A 20,675-nucleotide genomic window follows, 5' to 3' on the forward strand; every position below is an offset into this window, starting at 1 on the left:
TTGCTTATCCTGGATCAACTAGAGGTCATTTAAAACAACACTCCAAAATTAGGTTTGACATCCAAACTCAACCTAGGTCAAGAAGATTTGGGTTTAAAGTAAACTTATTTGGGGTCCAAAAATAAGCCTTGTAATTGCACTTTAAGTTTAGAATGATTGTGTTAGTAACACAAAAGCTGAAATAATCAACAAGTTTGACAAAGACTCAAGATGATTACAAATCACTGTTAAAAGCCACTTATATTTCAGGAATTTTTACATTTTCATCTAAGTAGAATTTTGATATAGAATAAGTGTAATTTTCTGCACTCAGAAAATTATCAAATTTCAAATTCATGATTGCACAGGAACCCTGATTTCAGCAATGATTAAAATTTTGACATCTTTTTTTCAACTTCTGGGTTTTTAGATTGTCATTCTGAAAACAACCAACAACCATCAATTGTAAAAGCACATTTGTCACTCTGCATTAGGGCTGGATGATAATCCAATAACGATATATATTGATCGATTGATGTGTGGTTCAATAGAAAAAAAAGGGGTCAGTAAAAAGTTCAATAGAAAAGTTTTCCTTCCTTTTGCATTCAAGGCTATCATGCAGGTTCATACTAGTTATTACACCTTCCCAACCAATCACAAACACAGACCCAGAGGCTCCCTTACCAAGCTTCAAAGAGTTCAGAGAGCAAATGTACTTTTTTTAATTTTTTAAGACTTACACTTTTGGTAAAAAAGTTGGTTGAATAAAGGGTTGTGTTCTTTATTTAAAAAAATGTCTTTAAGCAACATCATAAAATGGCCAGGGCTGCACTTAATATATAAATTTAGAATGTTTTGAGGATTTCCATTTTATCTATATGCTTTTTTTTCTCCTATATCGTCCAGCCCTACTCTGTATATTGATGTGATGGGCTTTAATAATGTTTACAAACGGTGGATGTCAACATATCTGCAAATACTCTTTAAGGTTCAGAATGAAAAATTACTAGTGGATATTTTCAGGGAGCTCAGCCTCTGAAAGAAAAAAAATTCCCCCTTTCCTGGGTTTAATTTCAGCTTTGCACCTGGCAGCCAGTTTCTGCAGACTTTTTACTTTGTTCTGATGGTGATCTGTCTTTCAGGCATGAGGAAGAGGTTTACAGAGGCTGTCTGGCACATGCTGTGTTTGGAAGAACGCTGCATGCACAGTTCGAATGGATGGCCTTATTTGGATTGTTAGTTATGAAATTATTTTAAAGAAGTAAATATTAAAAGAAGCTGATGAGGAGGACCAACTTTAGATGTTCCCGTAGCACAGAAACTGACGGTTGAGAAAAAGGGTCTTCAACACTATACTATTTATTCATTAATGTAACAATCAGATCTCATTCTAGCATGTATTTTAACTGTATTCACTGTGTGCAACGCTAGTTTTCCTGATATAAATGTTATAAGAGTGTCTTTAACACTGCTGAAATTAGCTGAAACCAAGTTTTAACTAGTTATTTAATGAAAATTCAAGTAATGCCATATCATTCACCAGCTGAAAGTGACAGCTGATGAGTATGTTTGATTAAGATTCGGAAATTAGGATCCAACAGCATATTAAACACCATATTCAATGTAAACATTTAAGCACAATTTTTAGGCTGCTGAGCTGGCACTTTAAATGTTGCAATACTGTTGAGATTCTAAAACAAATATTTATAAATGTGACACTGTTGTAGCCAGTGGAAGTAAAACAATATCTTATTTGTTCCTGTTCACGTAAAGGCTAGCACACAGTAGTACTGAAAGACAGCTAGCTACTGCAGTTTAAAATTCTTATACGCCTGAACTTTAAAAAGGACAGTGTGTAACTAATTTGGCTTTTCATTAGCAAAAATCTGGCATATTCTGCCAAAGTCTAATAACAATTGCATCAAAAATTAAAGCGTTCTCATACCTTAGAATAAGTAGTTTATAAATACATAGGTGACAGCACACCCGATGGAAGATGCCATGTTGCGCCACCATTGTTCGATTACAGTAGCCGAAAGGGGACAAACTTGTCAGCCTCATGCGTTGTACCTATCTGACTTCTATATGAGGACGTGTTGTCAGTGGAGGAGGAGTATAAACAAGCAAAGACGACCGTAGATCATTCTACTTGCCATTTTCTGTTGAAATGGAGGACCACCCATACTCTGCTCAGCGAGAGGGAAGAGAACGTAAAAAAAAGAAAAGAAGTAATGACCTGAAGCAAACGAGAGTCTATATTGCCGTAGCTATTATTACCAGGTGGAGACAAATTCAAGAGGGAGAGGGAATGCAGAACGAATGCTAAGGTTGCAGGCTTTCTGCTGGACAGATAAGTTAATTCAGTACAACAGTGGACTTTATTTTGCTGTTATGTTAGAAATAGGGCAGTGTAGTCCAGCAACTTCTGTCCTCCAGTCAGAGATGGCTAGTTTGTTCTTATTCGTCTCCCTCTCAAGGAGTATGTGTGTACACGGCGGGGCGGAGTGATATTTCATTTAACTGTAGCACAGCAGCGCAAGTGGGTCTCTTTATAACTCGTGTTTATAGTCACTTATTTTAGAGCCCAAATAAGCGACTTCACGTACAGAAACATGCCCAAAAAGTGAAGACGGTACGTAGCCATTAGCAGTAGCTTGGTACCAATTACATGGAAGACATACTTGTTGACATAGTCACATAATTTATGACACTCTGGGGGTTCTGTAGCAGTAATGTGGTTAACAGCTAGGCCATTTGTAATTAATTTAACGCACAACCAGATGAATGTGACTCTTATACACCGGGGTTTTAAATGTAACAGGATTAGCAAGATGCTAAAAGAAATGTTTGCTGTGATGCTGTTATAGTGGATGAAAACAAAACAGAACAGATTCTAGGTTCCTGTTCCACGTACAAGCCACTAAGCAGTAGCACTGCAAGACAGCTATAGCTACTGTAGAGTGCTCAGATGTCCCTGATTGCCATGCACAGTTCTCATTTTGGATGACTTGTCCTTGGCAAAAGCTGTCCCTGGAAATATCAACCATGAACACCCCACCACCACCAGCCTTGTCAGTGTAACACGTTGGCAACGAGCAAATTCTACAAATACGAGTCGGACATGTCCCCGGTTTTCCTTACTGAAACCTGGTCACCTTAAGCTAATCCAGTTAAAAAATCTTATAAAGATTCTTATAGCCTGTGCTTTAAATGTAGCAGGACTAGGTGAGATGCTGAAAGAAACGGTTGTGATGCTGTCATGGTGGATGGAAATAAAACACAAAAGTGTCAGTTTTTTTGTTCTAGGTCACATACAAGCTAGCAAGCAGTAGCACTGAAAGACAGCTAGCTCCTGCAGTTTAAAATATTACGAGCCATCCTTTAAATGTTGCAGGACTGGCAAGATCCTAAAGAAATGTTTACTGTGATGCTGTCATGATGGATGGAGATAAAACTTAATTGTTCCTGTTCATGTACAGGCTAGCAGCTAGTTATTGTAGTTTAAATAAAACATGGATCCATCCTGCCTTGTATTAACAATTCAGCCTCCTCGAAGGAGGGGCGGAGCCCATTACCCAGGTACCATAGTATGTCGCAAGCTTTTTGACCAAGAGGTTTTCTCCCAGACAGGAACTTTACCATTTTATGTTGCTCTCAAACATCAAGGGATATAAAATAAACAAATGACACTTAGCCCGGCGAGATAGCGACAAATCTACATCAACTGCTTCCTGCAATCAGAATCAGCTTTATACATCATGTTGTGAACACACAAATTGTCTCTTTACAAAAAAAAAAGAAGTCAAGTTCAGATGTGTGTGGTTACTTCGGAGCTGTTTTACCACAGTTTGAGTGACAGAAGGAAGCAGCATCTGACCACAATGGTGAAAAACATCAAACACTCTTTGTTAGCAGTATTTGGATTAAAATTCAATAACTCCAATAAAGAAAAAAGATCAAGAGAGAAATAATGTAATCAAATGTATAAGTGAAGAAAAACTAGTTTATGTTTCAAAATCCAACATAATTTTACTTTTGCAAAATAAGAAAGGGCTCTAAGCGAACGCTAAATAGAATATAGCCAATGTATTCTCATTATCGCCTCAAAGCATACAGCTTTGTGATAACAATGCCAAGGTAACACAACAGCAATAACCTTAGTGAAGTAATTGTGGCTGCCTGTGAATCTAAGAAGGGTTATAAAGAAATTAATAGCTCATTTTGTTTAACTACAAGACCTGTGGAACAGCATCCTTTGGACAAATATGTTTTTTTTCCCCCCAAACATGGAGGAATGCATTATGACCAAATGTGTATCTGCACAAACAAGTAAATAAAACCTTATATAGCACCTTTCAAGATATAAAAATCCCTAAGTGCTTCACAATATATCCATTTAACAACCCAAGATCCAACAACGCATACAAAACCCAGCAGAAATCTTTCAAAAGCAGGTTTAAAAGTATTAAAGTTTGGACTTCAGATGGGTCCACCTGTCAGAGATGAAATATCTTCCGCCTCAAAAGACAGATCCGTGGCAAAACCACCAGATGTTGCCCTTGTCACTCCATGTTTCCAGATGTCACTTTCCCTCGTCCTGACCCCGACCGCTTATCTCCACAATTTGCCACGTTTTTTGGAACCGCCCACATTGATGGCATTTTTCAAAATGTGTCTGGGAGACAATGTGTGTAGGAATGTGTGTACAAAATGTGTAGGAGAACCTACAGATGTAAAGATATGTAGGAAAAGACTGGAGTCTCATGTGAAAACCTGTCTGATTCTGGCAGAAGCAATCTGGACAACTTGCAACCACAGCATGGGTAGAGAGCAGTACAATAACTCAAAGCAGATGCAACAAAAGGCATTTGCTGTTGTTTCCAGTTCAGGACATGAAACAATGTAGCTTAGTTTGCTGATGTTTCTAAAATGATAAAAACCTCTTAACGACTGTCGCGTGCAGCGGTGGAGTGATAAGGATTTGGGCACCCGGCTGTCACCGAGTCGACCCTTAATGAGTCAAACTGGGAGGATATCTGTTGGACAACTAAAGCTTGGCCCAAACCACAGAATCAACAGGACAACGACCCCAAAGAGCCGTCAATCTACAGCAGGATGACTGAAAAAGAAGAGCATAAAGATGTTGAAATGGGCCTAGTCAACCTGTTTAAAATACGTTGTTGGGACATTTAAAGAAATGCATAAAAATTGATGTTTCCATACCTGGAAACATCAATAGGAATGTTAGAATCATATAGAAAATGAGTGCTAATAAGGCAGCATGTTACTCAGTGGTAGACCAAATGCACCAGATAGAGACTATGGTCCTCGACGCAGATGTCACGGGTTCAATTCCTGACCCTGGGCCATTTAATGTACATCTTCTCCCTCTCTCTCTCTCTCTCTGCTCTGCCTATTGAGGTAGTTTTACAAGCTGATGAATTATGGAAGAGGATTTGGATTTTTTCTAAAACTCTCCCCATCTATCCCAATCTCTGGTCTTTGGAGTGCATCAATTATTAAATTTTTAGGCTGTTACTCAGCACAGATAGTATCTGCTCATTTTTTGAGACAAGGTTTTAGATAGAGCAGGGCAATTTTAATTTCATGAATTTTCCAAGCAATTTAACTTGAACAAGCATTAGCTGTAACATGAAAGTTGGAGAGCTTGGGGAAAGTTGTCTGAGGGTTCGTATTTATTGACCTTTTCCAACTCCAGCACGATAAAAAACCCCAAAAAACACACATTTTGGTTAAAGCATCATATAGAGACTGATCCGATCTGTCTTCGGACCATTTCTCTGAACAATTAAGAGGAATTTACCATTTCTGCACTTCTTGTTTCTCAAATGTTTGTGGAAACACATATTAGACATGAAGCGGACAGTGGGTACCTTCTTTCTGCATTGCAAAAACAGAACCAGTTCATATTGACCTGCTTCAAGCAAACTTTCCAGACTCACCCCACAGCCGTTTCTCCCTCAGGCTCCTCCAGAAAACATCCCAAGCCTTGTTGGTGGAGTCCTTCACATGCTCGCTGAGGGACCTCCTCAGTCGGCTTTTAACAACCGACGTCTGAGCCATACTCCACACGCTGAAGCATCACAGGACATTCGCGGGTAAAAAAAAAAAAAACTTCAGACAGTTTCTAATCCATTCGGGAAGCGTCGGCTCCGCCACGACACATTAAGAGGCTGCGCCGGACTTCGGGGTTGAAACGAGTCGCAGGAGGAAGACGACCAGGCAGAGGGGCTGACACTTGATGCAGAAAGCCTGTATGCAATTTGTGAAACGGCACTTTTCCTTCCCACCCTCCCTCCCTCCTTCCTTACAGCTGCCGGCTCGGACTGTTGTGCGTGCGTGTGTGTGGGTGTTCATCTGCTTTTCTGAAGTCCACTTTTGGGTTTTTGTCCTGAAGACAGAGGAAATTGAGAGCAAATGAATCAGCATCCACCTGTTTTAACAAACAAGGTCTGCACACAGGTTACAATGGCAAACCGAGTCCGTCCAATGCCACCTTTAGCAGCGCAAACTCTTTAGCTGTCATTTTGCACACAGCTGTTGCTTCAGTTCATTAAACTAAACGGCTCTCTGAGGACCCCACACTGTTTCAATCAGGTCGAGGCCTGGACTTTGACTGGGCCATTGCAACGACTTTAATCCTGATCATTAATCTTGAACTCATTATCAAACATTCTTTAATTAGTCATTACAGACCGACTGGATACTTTTTTTTTTGTTTTAGGCCTGGACTGACTGTCTCTCCCTCTTTTACATTCAGAACTGTCCCAATCGTTCCTGGCACAGATTCAAGAAGATGTCAAACATATCACAGAAGTTTTGGGCCGTATTGCCACGAAGGCATCACACAGCCGATCAATATTTGATGGGTTCACATCCACGATGCACCCTGTGGTTCCACCTCATCCTGAAGGTGCTGATGGACCGGCTGTGGAGGCCAAAACTAAACTAGTTTGAGATGATTTGAGCTTTGGTACAAGGTGCGTTGTCCTGCAGGAAGCAGCCATCAGAAGATGGGGACGCTCTGGTCACAAAGAGGTGGACTTGGTCAGCAGCAGTACTCCAGCAGGCAGTGGGGTTAGAGTAATAAAGAGGTGATAGGAGACAAGCAGGAGCATTAAAGCAAGAAAACTTCAGATTCTAAGGAGACAGAGTGTGTGTAAAGCTCTGATAAGTATATTTATTCTGTGTGTGTTTGCGTGGGAAGTTATAGAAAGGAAATGACATCCACTCTGGGTTAAGAGACTCCAGCAGAACACACACACACACGCACACACACACACTCACAAATGCACACTCGCAGTATAAACAAAAGCTCAAACAAACGTTCACGAACAGGAACGCTGCACAGCCGCACACATGACATGTTTCAGACCTCTCTCTGGAAAATAAAAACCTTGGCCTCAGCTAAATTAAAGCTCTTTAAGCCCTGTGATGGGAAACTACAGATGACTTTAAGGGACAGAGGAACGTCAGAGCTGACTTTACTGATCTGAACTTCTAAACAGCTGGAGAGCCTGAACAGCATTAAGCTAGTAAAGAACAGGGTAGATGACCCAACACCTCAAACCTTAATCTCTTTAACTGTGCAGCTGTCAGTAGTCTTGGAGAACAGGATTGTTGGACCTGAGCAATGATCCCCTGTTTACAATAGTTCCACAGTAACTTTGGTGTCCGACCTGCAGAAATAACCTTAAGACACCTGCAACCCCAACGTTTCGCTGAATGAACTGCACAGACCGTTCAACTTAATTTCAGAAAACACTGGAAGCTTGTCTTAAATTGGTAAAGTGAGTTAATTCTGACCTGCATTGGTTTGAGTTGAGACTGACATGTTATATACTTCAGCGTGTTGAAGTAACACATTGGTTCTCAAATCTTCTCTGTTGTGCCCCTTTTGAAGAAGGAAACAGCCCCCCCCCCCCATCCCCTCCCAACAAAATGCCTCAAAAATGTAATTTAATTAAGCTGTCATTCTGAAGATAATCCAGAAAGCCTTTTAAAATCTATAACACATATGGGTTCGTTTATAACATAACAATGGTTTCTAACAATAAGAACAACAAAGTTTCAACTTTGCCACACTTTTTTTTAAAACTATATAATATTACCAACAATATAAACAGCTCTTAGCCCGACTCATACCTGCAGTCAACTTTTAACTAGCTATGAACCTCATATGCCAAAAATAATATCAAGCCATTAATATTAAAATACATACTTCACTTACAATAAATTTTGTACTTTTTTAGGAGTTTATTAATAGTATTCATCAGACTACTGACCACAGGTACAGACCAAACAGCAGGGGGTGCTGTTGTCACATTTAAAAGGCCTGTATTTCCCTTCCCTGCAATGCCCACACGCACCCCATTGGGTGCGTGTGGGCATATTTCAGAAGCATTAAAGTGACCTAAAGCAAGCAGCTGTTCAGACTCCTGAAATTTATCATAAACATGCGTGTAAAATCTGGTATTGAAGACTATAAAATCAGGTTTTCCTCCCCACTGTATTATAAACCTGGTACGCCGCTAGGCTTTACTCGCCCTCCACCAGGCTAAGCATCGTTGGTTTATTTTAAAATATTTTAAAGTTTGAGAGCAAGATAAAACGGTCAGTAAAGTTCCCGTCTGGGAGAAAAGCTCCCGGTCAACATAAGCTAACGCTAGCCGTCGTTAGCTTGATGCACACTGCCGTACCCGGTTATTGGGCTGCAGTCCTCTGCGCACATCTAACTCCCCGTACCGCCTTTCTGCGTGCACCCCCAGCTCCTCGCTCGTCTCCTGTAACCCCCACGACAATTATCACCAGGATTATATAGAATTATATAGAATTTTTAAAAACTTATTATAGATCAGTTAATCATACATACATAAAATAAGTTGGAACCAGGGTTTCTATGCATTTTACATATAAAACTCCTAACTGAATGTTACAGAGCTCTCAGAACACTTTTTAACCACTTTTAAAGTGCAAATACAACAAGTCATAACCAGTTTACTGCAAGTATTTCTACAGAGGTCAGGCCACGGAGCCTGAAAAACGATGGCGGGATGCATGGATAAAAACGGACGGACGGTCAAACAGATTGCTTTGTAATAGTAGCATTTTTCCACTCTGATCCAGGCCTGGTAGGTAAACACAGAGTAGATCAGGAATGGCAGAGCTGGTATGGAGAGTTCAGACAGATTTAAGCCAAAGTGACCAGATATGAGCAGAGATGCGGCTGTTGGAGGAAATCCCAGCAGTAAAGACCCATCATCTTATCACAGTCATCATCGTTAATGCCAAAGACTCTGCAAACACACTTCCTCTCCAGGGAAAAGGCTTAAACAAACACTGGAAGTGATAGTGAAGTGATATGTAATCTAGGGATGGCTCAGGGGATCACATCAAGACATTATATAGGGATGAACCAAGAAATAAAAAAAAAAAAAAAAAAAGGAAACCACTGAAAACTGCTCCGGAAGCAGACTTTTTAAACAAATGTATAGGGGGTTTTAATGGGCAAAGCATAGTTCACTTAACTGCTGGTAGGTGGCATGGCTTCTCTTGAATGAGCTTCAGAAAAAGAAAGAAAAGAGACTTCAGTTTCAAACTAAAATAATAAATAATAAAAAGCTGAACTTAAAGAAGCCCTCTCTTCCTCCCAAACCCCCTTGGCTGACTTATTCATCCGGCGGAGCAGCGGCTCTGCTGCGATGCGGCACACCGAGGTTTACATACACTCCTTTTGTCAAGTTGATTGCTTATAAAACCAAAGTTACATCAAGTGTTAATTTCTTGGAAGAAGTTTAGTCTGCAGTGTAAGTCACACCACAAGCCAAGTGATTTACTTGATGTTTTCTTTCTTGTTTGCTTGCTTTAATAAAGTTCCTCACGTCCTGTGAGAAACTGTCAAGACATTTATTAGAAAAATACCTGATGTGTTGAAAGTGAAGATATGACTTTATGAATATATTGTTTTAATTTAAAATTGTTTATTTGATGCAGGTTTTCCACCCGTTTTTCCCAGAATGCCAGGCGTGCTTCGCTCCCTCGACTCGACGCTCTCAGTTTATAAGTCAGTTTAATGATCACGGAGCAGCTGTTATCTCCATCAACATGCAGCACGTAAGCAGCTGAAACGGCTTTAATTTTTTTCCCCTTGGTCACCTGGGAGCCAATTTTAACCAGATTTGTTTTCAGCAGACTTCCTTGCTCTGCCTTTATACTGGTTTCCACACTGTGAAATGCTTTCAGTCTGCGTTTTCACCGAGATTCTCCCGCAAATTGACAGTGGGGATGATTTTGGTCAAACCTTTAACTCAATTTCAGATACGGCAGTTTGCTTTAATAAGCAACTGTCCGCAATTTGAATTTCAAACAATCTTTCTGAGCAAAACCTCAAGGAAGAAAAGAGACGGACATTTTAGAAACACTCACAGAAATAATCAGGGAAATCCCTCTGGGTCAGTCGTGGACCTGAAGACAAATCATAAACGTCGCCACTGATCTGGAGAAATACCGACAATACGACCATATTAGGTCATTCCTGCTGGTAGGTTTGGGTAGCAATGCCAAATGTAGCGTTCAAGAGATCAAATCATTTGGTAGCAGGGCTGGGCGATAAATCGATTTTATCGATTGGTTTTGGTAATCGCATGCAATGTTGAATATATATAAAATATATTGCCTTCTTCTTTTCTAAGCACGTTTTAAAGCTTGTAATATGTTCCACTTGAATTCAGGTAAATTCCCAGCTGAGGTTATTGACATAAAACTACGTTTTTTTTTTATATTTTTTGCAATTTGTTTTTATGAAACAAAAGGGAACAAAACTGATTGATCAGATTTGGTTATAAAGCATTATTTTTTATCTTATTTTTAACCCATATCGCCCAACAATTGATTTGGGAAAACAAGCGAGCTTTTGTAACGTTCAAAACATCCGGTGGCCAAATAAAGATATGATTTTGAAATATACTCAACATGCAGTTGAATGTTGTCGTTGTTTTGTCTCATTTTGTCTCCTGCCATCTTTTGTGTCATTGCCGATTGTATTTATATCATAGAAGGGCATATTTAATGTTAATCAGTGTTGCAGGGGTTGCTTCTGTACATTTAGACAGTCAGCCAGCAGAAAATGTGTTATAAGGGTTTATCTATTTAAAAATGCTAAACTGAGCAACAATTTAATATTCATCCTGAGGTCCTGGCTTGTAATTCAGTCACAGTAAAACCAGAAAATCAACTGTCCACATTAATACAACGCACACTCATGCCTCTCTATAATTAGACATCAGCCACCTGATGAGTGTTAAGTCCCTCAGCAAAAGGAATCAGTCAGCATGAAGCCAAAACCTCCACGGTCTCCGAAACCTGCAGGATTACTTTTAAAGCAAAGCTCTTTCCCCTCATTAGTCTCCCGCTTTTGTTTCCGCAGCCGTTAGCCTCGAGTAACGGGGAAACAAACCTCTCTGCACAACGGCGGGATGAGAAACATTCAACGTCACATTTCTGAATGCCTTTAATCTCTTCCAAGAACTTCTCAGACAGCTATTAAATTATCTGTGATAGGAAGCAGCCTCCGCCTCCTCCACACTCTCCTCTGCTGTGAGGCCGATCCGAGACATTTTCCACCTTATGTTTACCCTTCAAACGAGACCTAAATTACTTGCAATCCCAGCCGTTTTATAAATGCAGGTAATTAAATGGCACCGCACGGCCTTACACGTCTTGACACGCACATAAAAAAGTGACTCACCGCGGTTAGCAGGTCAAATATCGGATCTTTGAGAGGTCCAGAAACTCCAAGATGGTGGGTTTTAAAAATGATCTGTAATTGGAAAAACAGACTCCGTGACTCAGGTATAACAGCAAAAACGCAAAAATGACTGCAAATCAACAAAAATAACTAAATAACGGGGTAGAGAAAGCATGCTGGTCAAACATATATATTAAAACATATCGATAAAGAAAAAAATACAACTTGTGTAAAAAAAAAAAAAAAGGTATAATAATACAACAAGATACTTTAATGTAAAGAAAAGAAAATCACAACTATTAGTATTAACACATAAACAGACCAATTCAGACACTGTCGATATATTAAAATTAGGAATATCTGGTTAACCTGCGGGTGAACAACGCCGACTGTCCTAAAATACCTGAAGGATATTTTCTAAAATGCAACTTTAACCAGATAATACACATTACTTGGTTCACACAGGGGTCACCAGCCTTTTTGAAACTGAGAGCTACTACATTAGTACCGTGTCACACGAAGAGCTACAAGTAAAGAGTCAGAGCTCACCTTAACATCATGTAATATAAACATGTTTTTAATGCTTTTAAATCCATGTAAATACAAGTTTGATTAAAAAGGAAGAGCAGGGCGCGCATGTGGCGCAGCGGGTAGCGCAACCCATATATAGAGGCCTTAGTCCTCGACGCGGTCGACCCGGGTTTGAATCCGACCCGCGGTCCTTTGCCGAATGTCTCTCCCTCTCTTCTCCCCCCCTTCCTGTCAGCCTACTTTCGGAAAAAGCGAGCCACTAGAGCCGCAAAAAAATCCCCCCAAAAAAAAAGGAAAAAAAAAAAAAAAAAAGGAAGAGCAACCGAAAAAAATATTTTAAATGAAGCTCATCTGAGGGTTTTGCTATTTTATTGAACAGGCTTGAGGGCGCCACATATGGTCCTGGGGCACCATGTTGGTGATCCTTGGTTCACAAAAACAAGATGTCAGTAATGTTTCTGGTAAAATTAATATTCCCCCGTTTTCTTAGTTTACATTAATAAAGTCAAGTTTTCACAAATTATAATTCGAGGACCGTCCAGTGTTGACTAGTCCATATATTGAAGTTCCTAGTTCCAGAAAAATATTGAAAAATTTGCCAAGTTAACTCTCAAGTGTCTAAGGACTGAAGCAATCATTTAATTATCAAACCCATGGCATCTAGGTCAACTTTTTACAGGTCAGAAATCTAAACCCTGTTAAAACCGAGGCCTAAGTTATTACATGATTTAATAATTTTTCAGTAACATTTTATGTAATAATTGTCTATCATTTAATTTGCCATCCAAAAATCTCCTGAAAACTAATTTATATATTTTTTTAATTGATCGATTGTAAGATTTAGCCTACTACAAATATATATAGGTCTTTATGCTCATGAAACAAAGAGATTAAAATTGTTCTTGGCCTCACACTAAGATTGAGAAGTTTTAATAACATTGGGGGGGGGGGGAATCTAAATCCACATTTAAAACCTTTTTCTCAGTTCTAAATAGTAAAGATGTTCAAATCCAAGGTATAAATTACAACACAGTGAGCAGCTAGCTTAGCAGTGAGAGAATGTCGGAGGCAAGTTACGTTTGTTTTGTTTGGAAATTATCCAAGTTTAAATGTTCATTTGTTGACATTCATGTGGTCATAATTATGAAGCTGCAGCTAACAGATTATAACATCCCATAATAATCCACCAACATCATAGGTTTATAACCAAGCTCATCCTTTCACAGTAAAACATGCTGCAGCAGCTGCAGTCTGGCTCACATACTAGTTTCCTCTAACATTTAACTACACAGGAAAATAATTGTCAATAAGACTCTAGTCTCAGACCACGAGTCCCAGTGAAGTCTAAAGTCTTCAGGACAAACATCTAAGTTACGATATTTTTATTTAATTTTTTTTACAAGTAAAGTGAGACTTGAGTCGGAATCTCAAACTTTGGTCAACCTCTGTGGTAATCATAAAAATAATTAAGTTTTCAGTTATTTATCCACCTTATTCCTTGATCAGTCAATAAACTGGTTGAATTTTTGATAACAGTGTTAGTCATGTCTTTTCATTAAATTAGGAGAAAGGCTACTTCACTCTGGTTGACAGTGGGCATTTATTGTATAGTTTATCATGGACATTTTCTCATCATGATAAGAATCTGGATTTATCCAGACAATCACAATGTTTACATGCACAAAATTTCACGATCGGATTAAAAAAGATTCAGATTAAATAAACGGATTGTACCGTTTATACGGCCGCACAATCAATCAATCCGATTTTAATGTGCATGTATTTGCTTCCTGACGTATTTCCGCCACTCACCAACACGGAAATACGTCACAATTACGTCGGGCGCACTTGGATCAGTTTGCCACATTGGTTATAACTTGAGCCTGACAAGCGTTTATATGCATGTTGATCAGATTATCAATCGGCATAAACTTCCCTTCACATTTGGAATACAATTTCATTCAGATTAAATTTAAACCAATCATCATATTCTGATTGGCTGGTTTACATGACGCTGTTTTTATTCCGATCGGCCCTTTATTCTGATTACTTTTGTTCATGTAAACGTAGCTAATGATAATGATTTTTTTTTTTTTTTTTTTTTTACAATTTTCTTTACGGTTTGTTCAATGACTCTGTGGATAATTAGATAATTAGATCAGGCTTACCTAGACAAGCCAAAGTCAGAGTACCAAGTGATGCTGCAATCTGATTTGGGTCTTTTGAACCTGCTGCACACGTTTTAGGACTAAGTAGCCTGAAACTATTAAAGGTTTTAAAAATCTGCACTGTTCACTTGAGCTAAAGCAGATACATGTCCAAATTTGACTTCACTGCTGATTCTGCTCAGAGCCAATCAATACTGTGATTGTCAGGAGAACCAACAGCGCTCTTTAACCCATCTTCTCTGCTCACCTGTCCATTTTTCTGCCTGCAGGCCAAATTTGCAGCATGGGAGTCCGGTTCTGGTTCCTTCAGGTGCAGCTGTTCCTGCCCAGGAGCTCTTCACAGCTTGATGAGCCGTCTCTTAGTTCAGAGCAGAATTCAGGCTCCTGGCTGCAGAAATCAGCAGCTGGGACGTCTCTTCAGATCCTGGAAAATTAATTCTTAAGCTTGTTAGTTTCTCTGACTTATTTTTATGTTGGTTTAATGTAACGTTTTTCACAGGTTCATCTCATTAGTGAAGTACTTTGACCTGAACTAGTTTTAATCAACCTGGAACTGCACTGCCCCCTAACGCCCAGGGGTCTCATTACATTTGATCACAATCTGTTGTACTAATTTTCTTCAGCAATTATCTTAAACACGGACATTTATCAAAACAACTAACACAAACAAAGCAACAGGACAGGTTTAATAGGTAGATATTTAGCATAGGCTAATGTATCCTCTTTGGAAAGTGCTAAATTCATCATTAAGAAAAACACAGGGATGCAGTTTGTTATCTTTTGAATCAAGAAATATGTCCAAAAGATTTAAAAACTGCTGTTGCTTTAATTTGTAAAAGTTTTTATTTTATCTTTTGTTCTTGCTGAGCAGATAAATCATTTTACCATTTCGTTTTTCTTTACAGCAGAGGAGTTTGGCTTAAAGGACATTTAAAATGACTGCAAATTCTGTTTTTATATAAAATATTTTATAATAAAAACTTAATTTCTATCAAACAAAGTGTATAGTGTTGGAGTTGTTATTTTTCATGTTAAAAAAGCATTAGACATTCTCAGATTGGTTGCTGTGGTAATGTTGCATGTGTATTTGACATGTACATGTATTTGTGCTGTTTTGACTTTGTGTCATATACAGAAAATATACAAGAAATCTGCACTGAATTGAATGAGATTGATCAAATGCATCATTATAAGATTGACATTAGTCAAACATTCATGTCCCCAAGGAGTGGACGTAAACTCCTCGCAGAACTGCACCATTTGAAGCTAATATATTTTAGTTAAATCCAACCATACATCACTTAAATACAATTCGATTCAGTAAATTAGTAACTTGGCAGGGAAAAAATAAACATTTTAAAGACAATGAATTTGTAAAAACATTACAAAACACGTCACGGTGTATCCAGCAGCATCCTGCAGGCTGGGGTTACTCCAAGTTCAAAAACAGATTAATTAAATGTAAAATGTAGTTGATAAAGGTCTATGTATTCACAAAAACTAAAGTTTTTAACAAAGAAAAAATGGTGCACCCAGGTGTCATTCCTTGGATGAAACTCTAACATAAATGAAGTTCACACCTAAAAAGAGCTTTCAGTAGCAACGTAAAACTGAATATTATTAAATGTGAGCTGAAATCGGCTCAGACCTTCAGAGAAAACTGAGAATAATGAAGCCGTGCTGTCAATTTGACCTCAAACTCAATGAGTTCCTGTTGCTCCTGCTTCTGCAGGCAAATTAAAGCCTGACGCTGCATAATGCAAAACACCTTCAGCAGTTCTTTCACATTAACACAGCAGCATTTCTCAGCTCTCTCTCTCCCACAGAGCTCCACCTCCCATTTAAATAGTTAATGTGGTGTTACACAGCTGCTCATCACCTGGAGCTGACCGGGACTTCCACATCCTGGAGGGGATTTTCCTTTTTGCTTCGGTTTTGATTGCTCCAGCTTGGAAAAGATTTGGTTCACTGGCCTTTTACATATAGAAGTCTGCAGAGATGTTCTGATGAATGAAGCTCCACAGATACATTCGCCCTCTGAACACCTCAATTCTGCTGCTGTCCAATCCTACATCTGGTCCATTTTCAGCTTCTCAGTTTACAGAGATGATCCGGCGACATCAGACCGTCACTCGAGATCCACATGGGTTGCAAAAGTGAATCAAACTCTTGCAAACATGTTTATGTGGCAGAACTTCCTAGCATACATAGTGCAGATTTGTGCACTGGGACACAGCTTAAAACAACAATTTTATATCTATCTATCTATCTATCTATCTATCTATCTATCTATCTATCTATCTATCTATCTATCTATCTATCTATCTATCTATATCTATAGATCTTTCTATCTATCTATCTATCTATCTATATCTATAGATCTTTCTATCTATCTATCTATATCTATATCTATATATATATATATATATATATATATATATATATATATATATATATCTATATCTATATCTATATATATATATATATATATATATATATATATATATATATATATATATATATATATACCTGAACTTCACCTACACTGTACATACAGGTATTCTCAATGTTACATTAAATTAGGCCCGTGAGGTTAACTAAAATTAGTTCGATTTGCATAAGCGCTAGAAGCTCAGGTATTGTGAGGAAGGAAACCCAGGATGTCATTTTTAAAGGCATATCTACTGAATATCAAGTAAATAAATGCAAACTTCTTAATTTGAACAAAGTCATAAAAGATATCCAATATTTCTGGAATTTAGCAAATATAAACAAGTAACTAAATGACCTAAAACAGGAAAAGTTTTATCTGACTTGTCTATCAGATATTTATATACAATAAAATGTACTCACACATGGTTCAACTGTAAATTAAACTATTATATGGTGGACTTAATTATGGTGTACTTCAGGGTTTGTTTTGGGGCCCTTGTTATTTCTTCTGTAATTTTATCTCTACAACACTGTTCTAACACTTTCAAAGACATTTAAAAACCCTTCTAACTGTGTGGTACCTAATTATATATCTTTTAAAGCCTCTTTTTAAGCTTCATGTCTTCTGTAAGTGATATAAAACATTGAATTGCTGATCATTTCCTCCAGCTTGAAAAAGAAGATAACTATGGTAACTCTTAAAGAGCTTCAGTCTTCTGTTTAAAATATGGTGGTGGCCACTTAATGATGTAGGGATGTTTTTTCTTCAGCAGAGAAAAGGAAGCAAGTCAAAGTTGATGAAAGATCGATGATGATTAGACAAAATCTGGTCAAAGTTGGGCAGGAAAGACAACCTATTATTGGTGCAACCTATTTCAGAATTGGGCTGAGGTTAAACTTACAGCAGAACATTGGCCCTAAATATAGAGCCACAGTTGCAATTCAGTACATTAGCTCAAAGCAGATTCCTCATGCATTAAGTGATCCACTCACGATCTAGATGTTAATTCAACAGAAAATTTGTGTCAAAACTGATATGTAAAGAAAATCCAAATAAAAGACAATGCAGTTCTTTGTTGTAATGAAACAAAATGTGGAGAGGTTCAGAAGGTATTCCAATATTTTGGAAAGCATTTGACAAAGAAGAAAGCATTAAAATAAATCCAGAAATCTGATCATTTGTGTTTGTTACGTTGCAAACTTTTGGAATAATGCATATTCTTCAGGCCGGTGCACATATTGTGACCTTTTTCAGGTTTCTTGGACATGTTCGATGATTAAAAGCATGCAGTTTTCTCTATAGGTCATAGAGTGCTGGCGGTCAGTTGGACAGACAGCGAGGAGATGATTGGCCGTTACACTCAGCTTCAGTCACCTTTGATCTGTGGCTCAGGGGCCGTGTGATTGAAGACGATTATTGGTGCAGAGCTCCATGGAGATCAAACACAGAGTCATGCAGAGGGGAAAGCCAGTCTCCTGAGGGTCATCTGTATCCCATGCTTTATCTTAATGAGTGCTGGGATAAATTCAGAGATGGAACATATCATAATTCTTGGAAAAAAATATTGGTTAATATGAAAGTTAGTCCAATATTTTGTTAATATGTTAATATTTTTCTTTTTACTACTAATTTGTATTTCTTTAAATTAAATATACAATTTAGCCCAGACATCTATATACATAAAAATACAGTTTTTCACTAAAACCGACTAAACTTTTCCTGTTCTACGTCTGTTAGGATTACCAACATTATTTCCCTTTCATAAAATGCCAGAATTATAAAAAGTAACCCTTATAGAAGTTTTTTTTCTTTTTTTTCTTTTGAGGTTTCAGAAGTTTAAACACATTTCCTTTTGGTTTCGTATTTTGCATTGCATTGAATGGGGTCTGGAATTTGATCTTCCTTTGTCTGAGGACCTGCTTTACTTCAACGTATTCACAATGACGTTTTAACATGTCTTGGCAAAAGAAAGCCTTTCTTTTGCCAAGCTTGTTTTATTACTTCATCCTTGACTTTAAATATGGCTAACTTTACTATTATTGAACGGGGTTAGGCATCAGATAGAGCTTTGGGTCCCAATGAGTGATGAGCTCTTTCAATACCCAGGTCGAAAGATGTCGGAATGTCCAATTTGTTTCTGAGTAGATTTTCTATGAAGGCTGCGGAAAAGGCAAATACTTCCCACGTCTCAGTCTGCTCTTTAGCTAATGTCTTTATAAAAAGGAATCATGGTATCATATAAAATGGTGAGATTTTCCACCTTCAGGATAAACGTCTCGTCGTCCATGGTGTCAAGTATTAAGTGAGATCCTCTGGTTTGGTGCTGAACCTGAAGGTAAAGACATTATGACATTTCATTGTAAAATGCAATCCAAACTCTGCACATGTCTTTTGTTTTTAAACTAGACTGGATCCACTTCGCTTTTCATCAACTGACTTCCTGCCTGGATGATTCACTCTGCTCCAGATTGACGTGGAGCCAGCGTGACGAGCGTCGAAAATATAACAGCCGTGTATTTTAGAGAATCAGTGAGCGTCTGCGCTTCTGGGAGGCTTCTGCGTTCAGTGGATCCCCGGGGTAATTGTAGCATCATTTTTGTGGTCCAGAATGGACCAAAGGAAGAGGACATATGCCATTTGTGTGTACCCCATCTTCTTTTGAGAACAAATGGTGGGATACAGGCTTTATTTGTTTGGCTTTTGGTGTCAGGAGGTATAGTGGGCTTTTTCAAAGCTTTCCCATACACCATCTAAAAAAAAAATTCTGCTGCCTTTCAGAGCAGTGGAAACAAAAAGCACAAAATTATCCAGGATTCCTTCAACCCAGGTAAAAAAAAAAAAGTCCTAAGACTATCGATGGATAGGGGGATGTTGGTTTCTTTGTCAGTATGGTTGGGCAGTAAGATTTTTTTCTATTTCAACATTTTTTCCACAATTTCTTTGTTTTTGGGTGGGAGGGGTTCCTGGTGGTTCCAAACGTCTTCCATTTCTGAATAAAGGACCCACCAGAGCTTTTAGGGATGTTCAGTGATGCGGAAATTGTTTTATTGTGCTTCTCCAAATGAATGCCTTGACACAATCTGGTTTTAAACGTCTACAGCAAATTCCTTTAATGTCTTTGTTTGTGTTATGCTTGGATTATAGACCGTCAATAGACAAGTGCGTTTCATTCTCCATCATGTCAAATTACCTGAACGCACCACAGATGGATCAAAGCAAATTGCCAGAAGGTTCTTAATGGCCAATGAAAACAGGATGTACCTGAGCTCAGTTTTAGATGAGATGAAAAAGGCTGACGATACTTGTGATTGTGACTGTTTGTTCTTTCCTTTTAATACATTTGCAAAACATCTAAACAAACTTTGACTATGTAATTAGAGGTACTGTGTGTAGTTTTTGAGGGGGGAAATTAATTTAACCTTTTTTTAAATAAGGTTGCAAAACATTTTTTTTATTGTAAAATAGTGAAGGGCTATGAATACAGATTTACAACTGGTGGAAAACTCCAGTGGGAATAGTAAAATGCTTTTATTTAAAATCTCTATGGGAGACACAGCCATCACCATGTGGATATACTTAAAGCTGAGCTGAACTACGAGGCATATCTAAGCTAATACAAAGAATCCCTGCAGAGTGAATTTCTCTTCCATCAGTAAGACAAAGGGCTTTTAATCACTTAATCAATAGCTTGTACTTGTCTCCATTCAAATAACTCTGAATAATTGAATGAATCAGTGTATAAACCTTTCAGAGTAAAGAAGACTTGGAAGATCTTCAGAAAGTGACTTTAGTCCGA

The 20,675-nt window shown here is 38.3% G+C and overlaps 1 protein-coding gene across 2 annotated transcripts in view; it reads right to left on the minus strand.

Moving 5' to 3' along the window:
- Positions 1-14,898, minus strand: part of si:dkeyp-23e4.3 (rho GTPase-activating protein 7) — a 134,812-nt gene extending 119,914 nt beyond the window's left edge. Inside the window, exons 1-2 of one of the 2 annotated variants that reach the window (XM_021321968.2) lie at positions 14,693-14,898; positions 11,747-11,818 (exon numbers count right to left, since the gene is read on the minus strand). Coding sequence is in view for 1 of the 2 variants with exons in the window: in XM_012873408.3 (XP_012728862.2) it covers positions 5,943-6,063 (121 nt within the window). In the remaining variant the exon portion in view is untranslated. Of the gene's footprint in view, positions 1-5,942; positions 6,104-11,746; positions 11,819-14,692 lie in introns of those variants that run through there. The other variant, XM_012873408.3, reaches the window with a different exon arrangement.
- Positions 14,899-20,675: the final 5,777 nt, after the last annotated feature.

Source organism: Fundulus heteroclitus, chromosome 11 (genome assembly GCF_011125445.2).
Source record: "Fundulus heteroclitus isolate FHET01 chromosome 11, MU-UCD_Fhet_4.1, whole genome shotgun sequence".
NCBI classification, from domain to species: Eukaryota; Metazoa; Chordata; class Actinopteri; order Cyprinodontiformes; family Fundulidae; genus Fundulus; species Fundulus heteroclitus.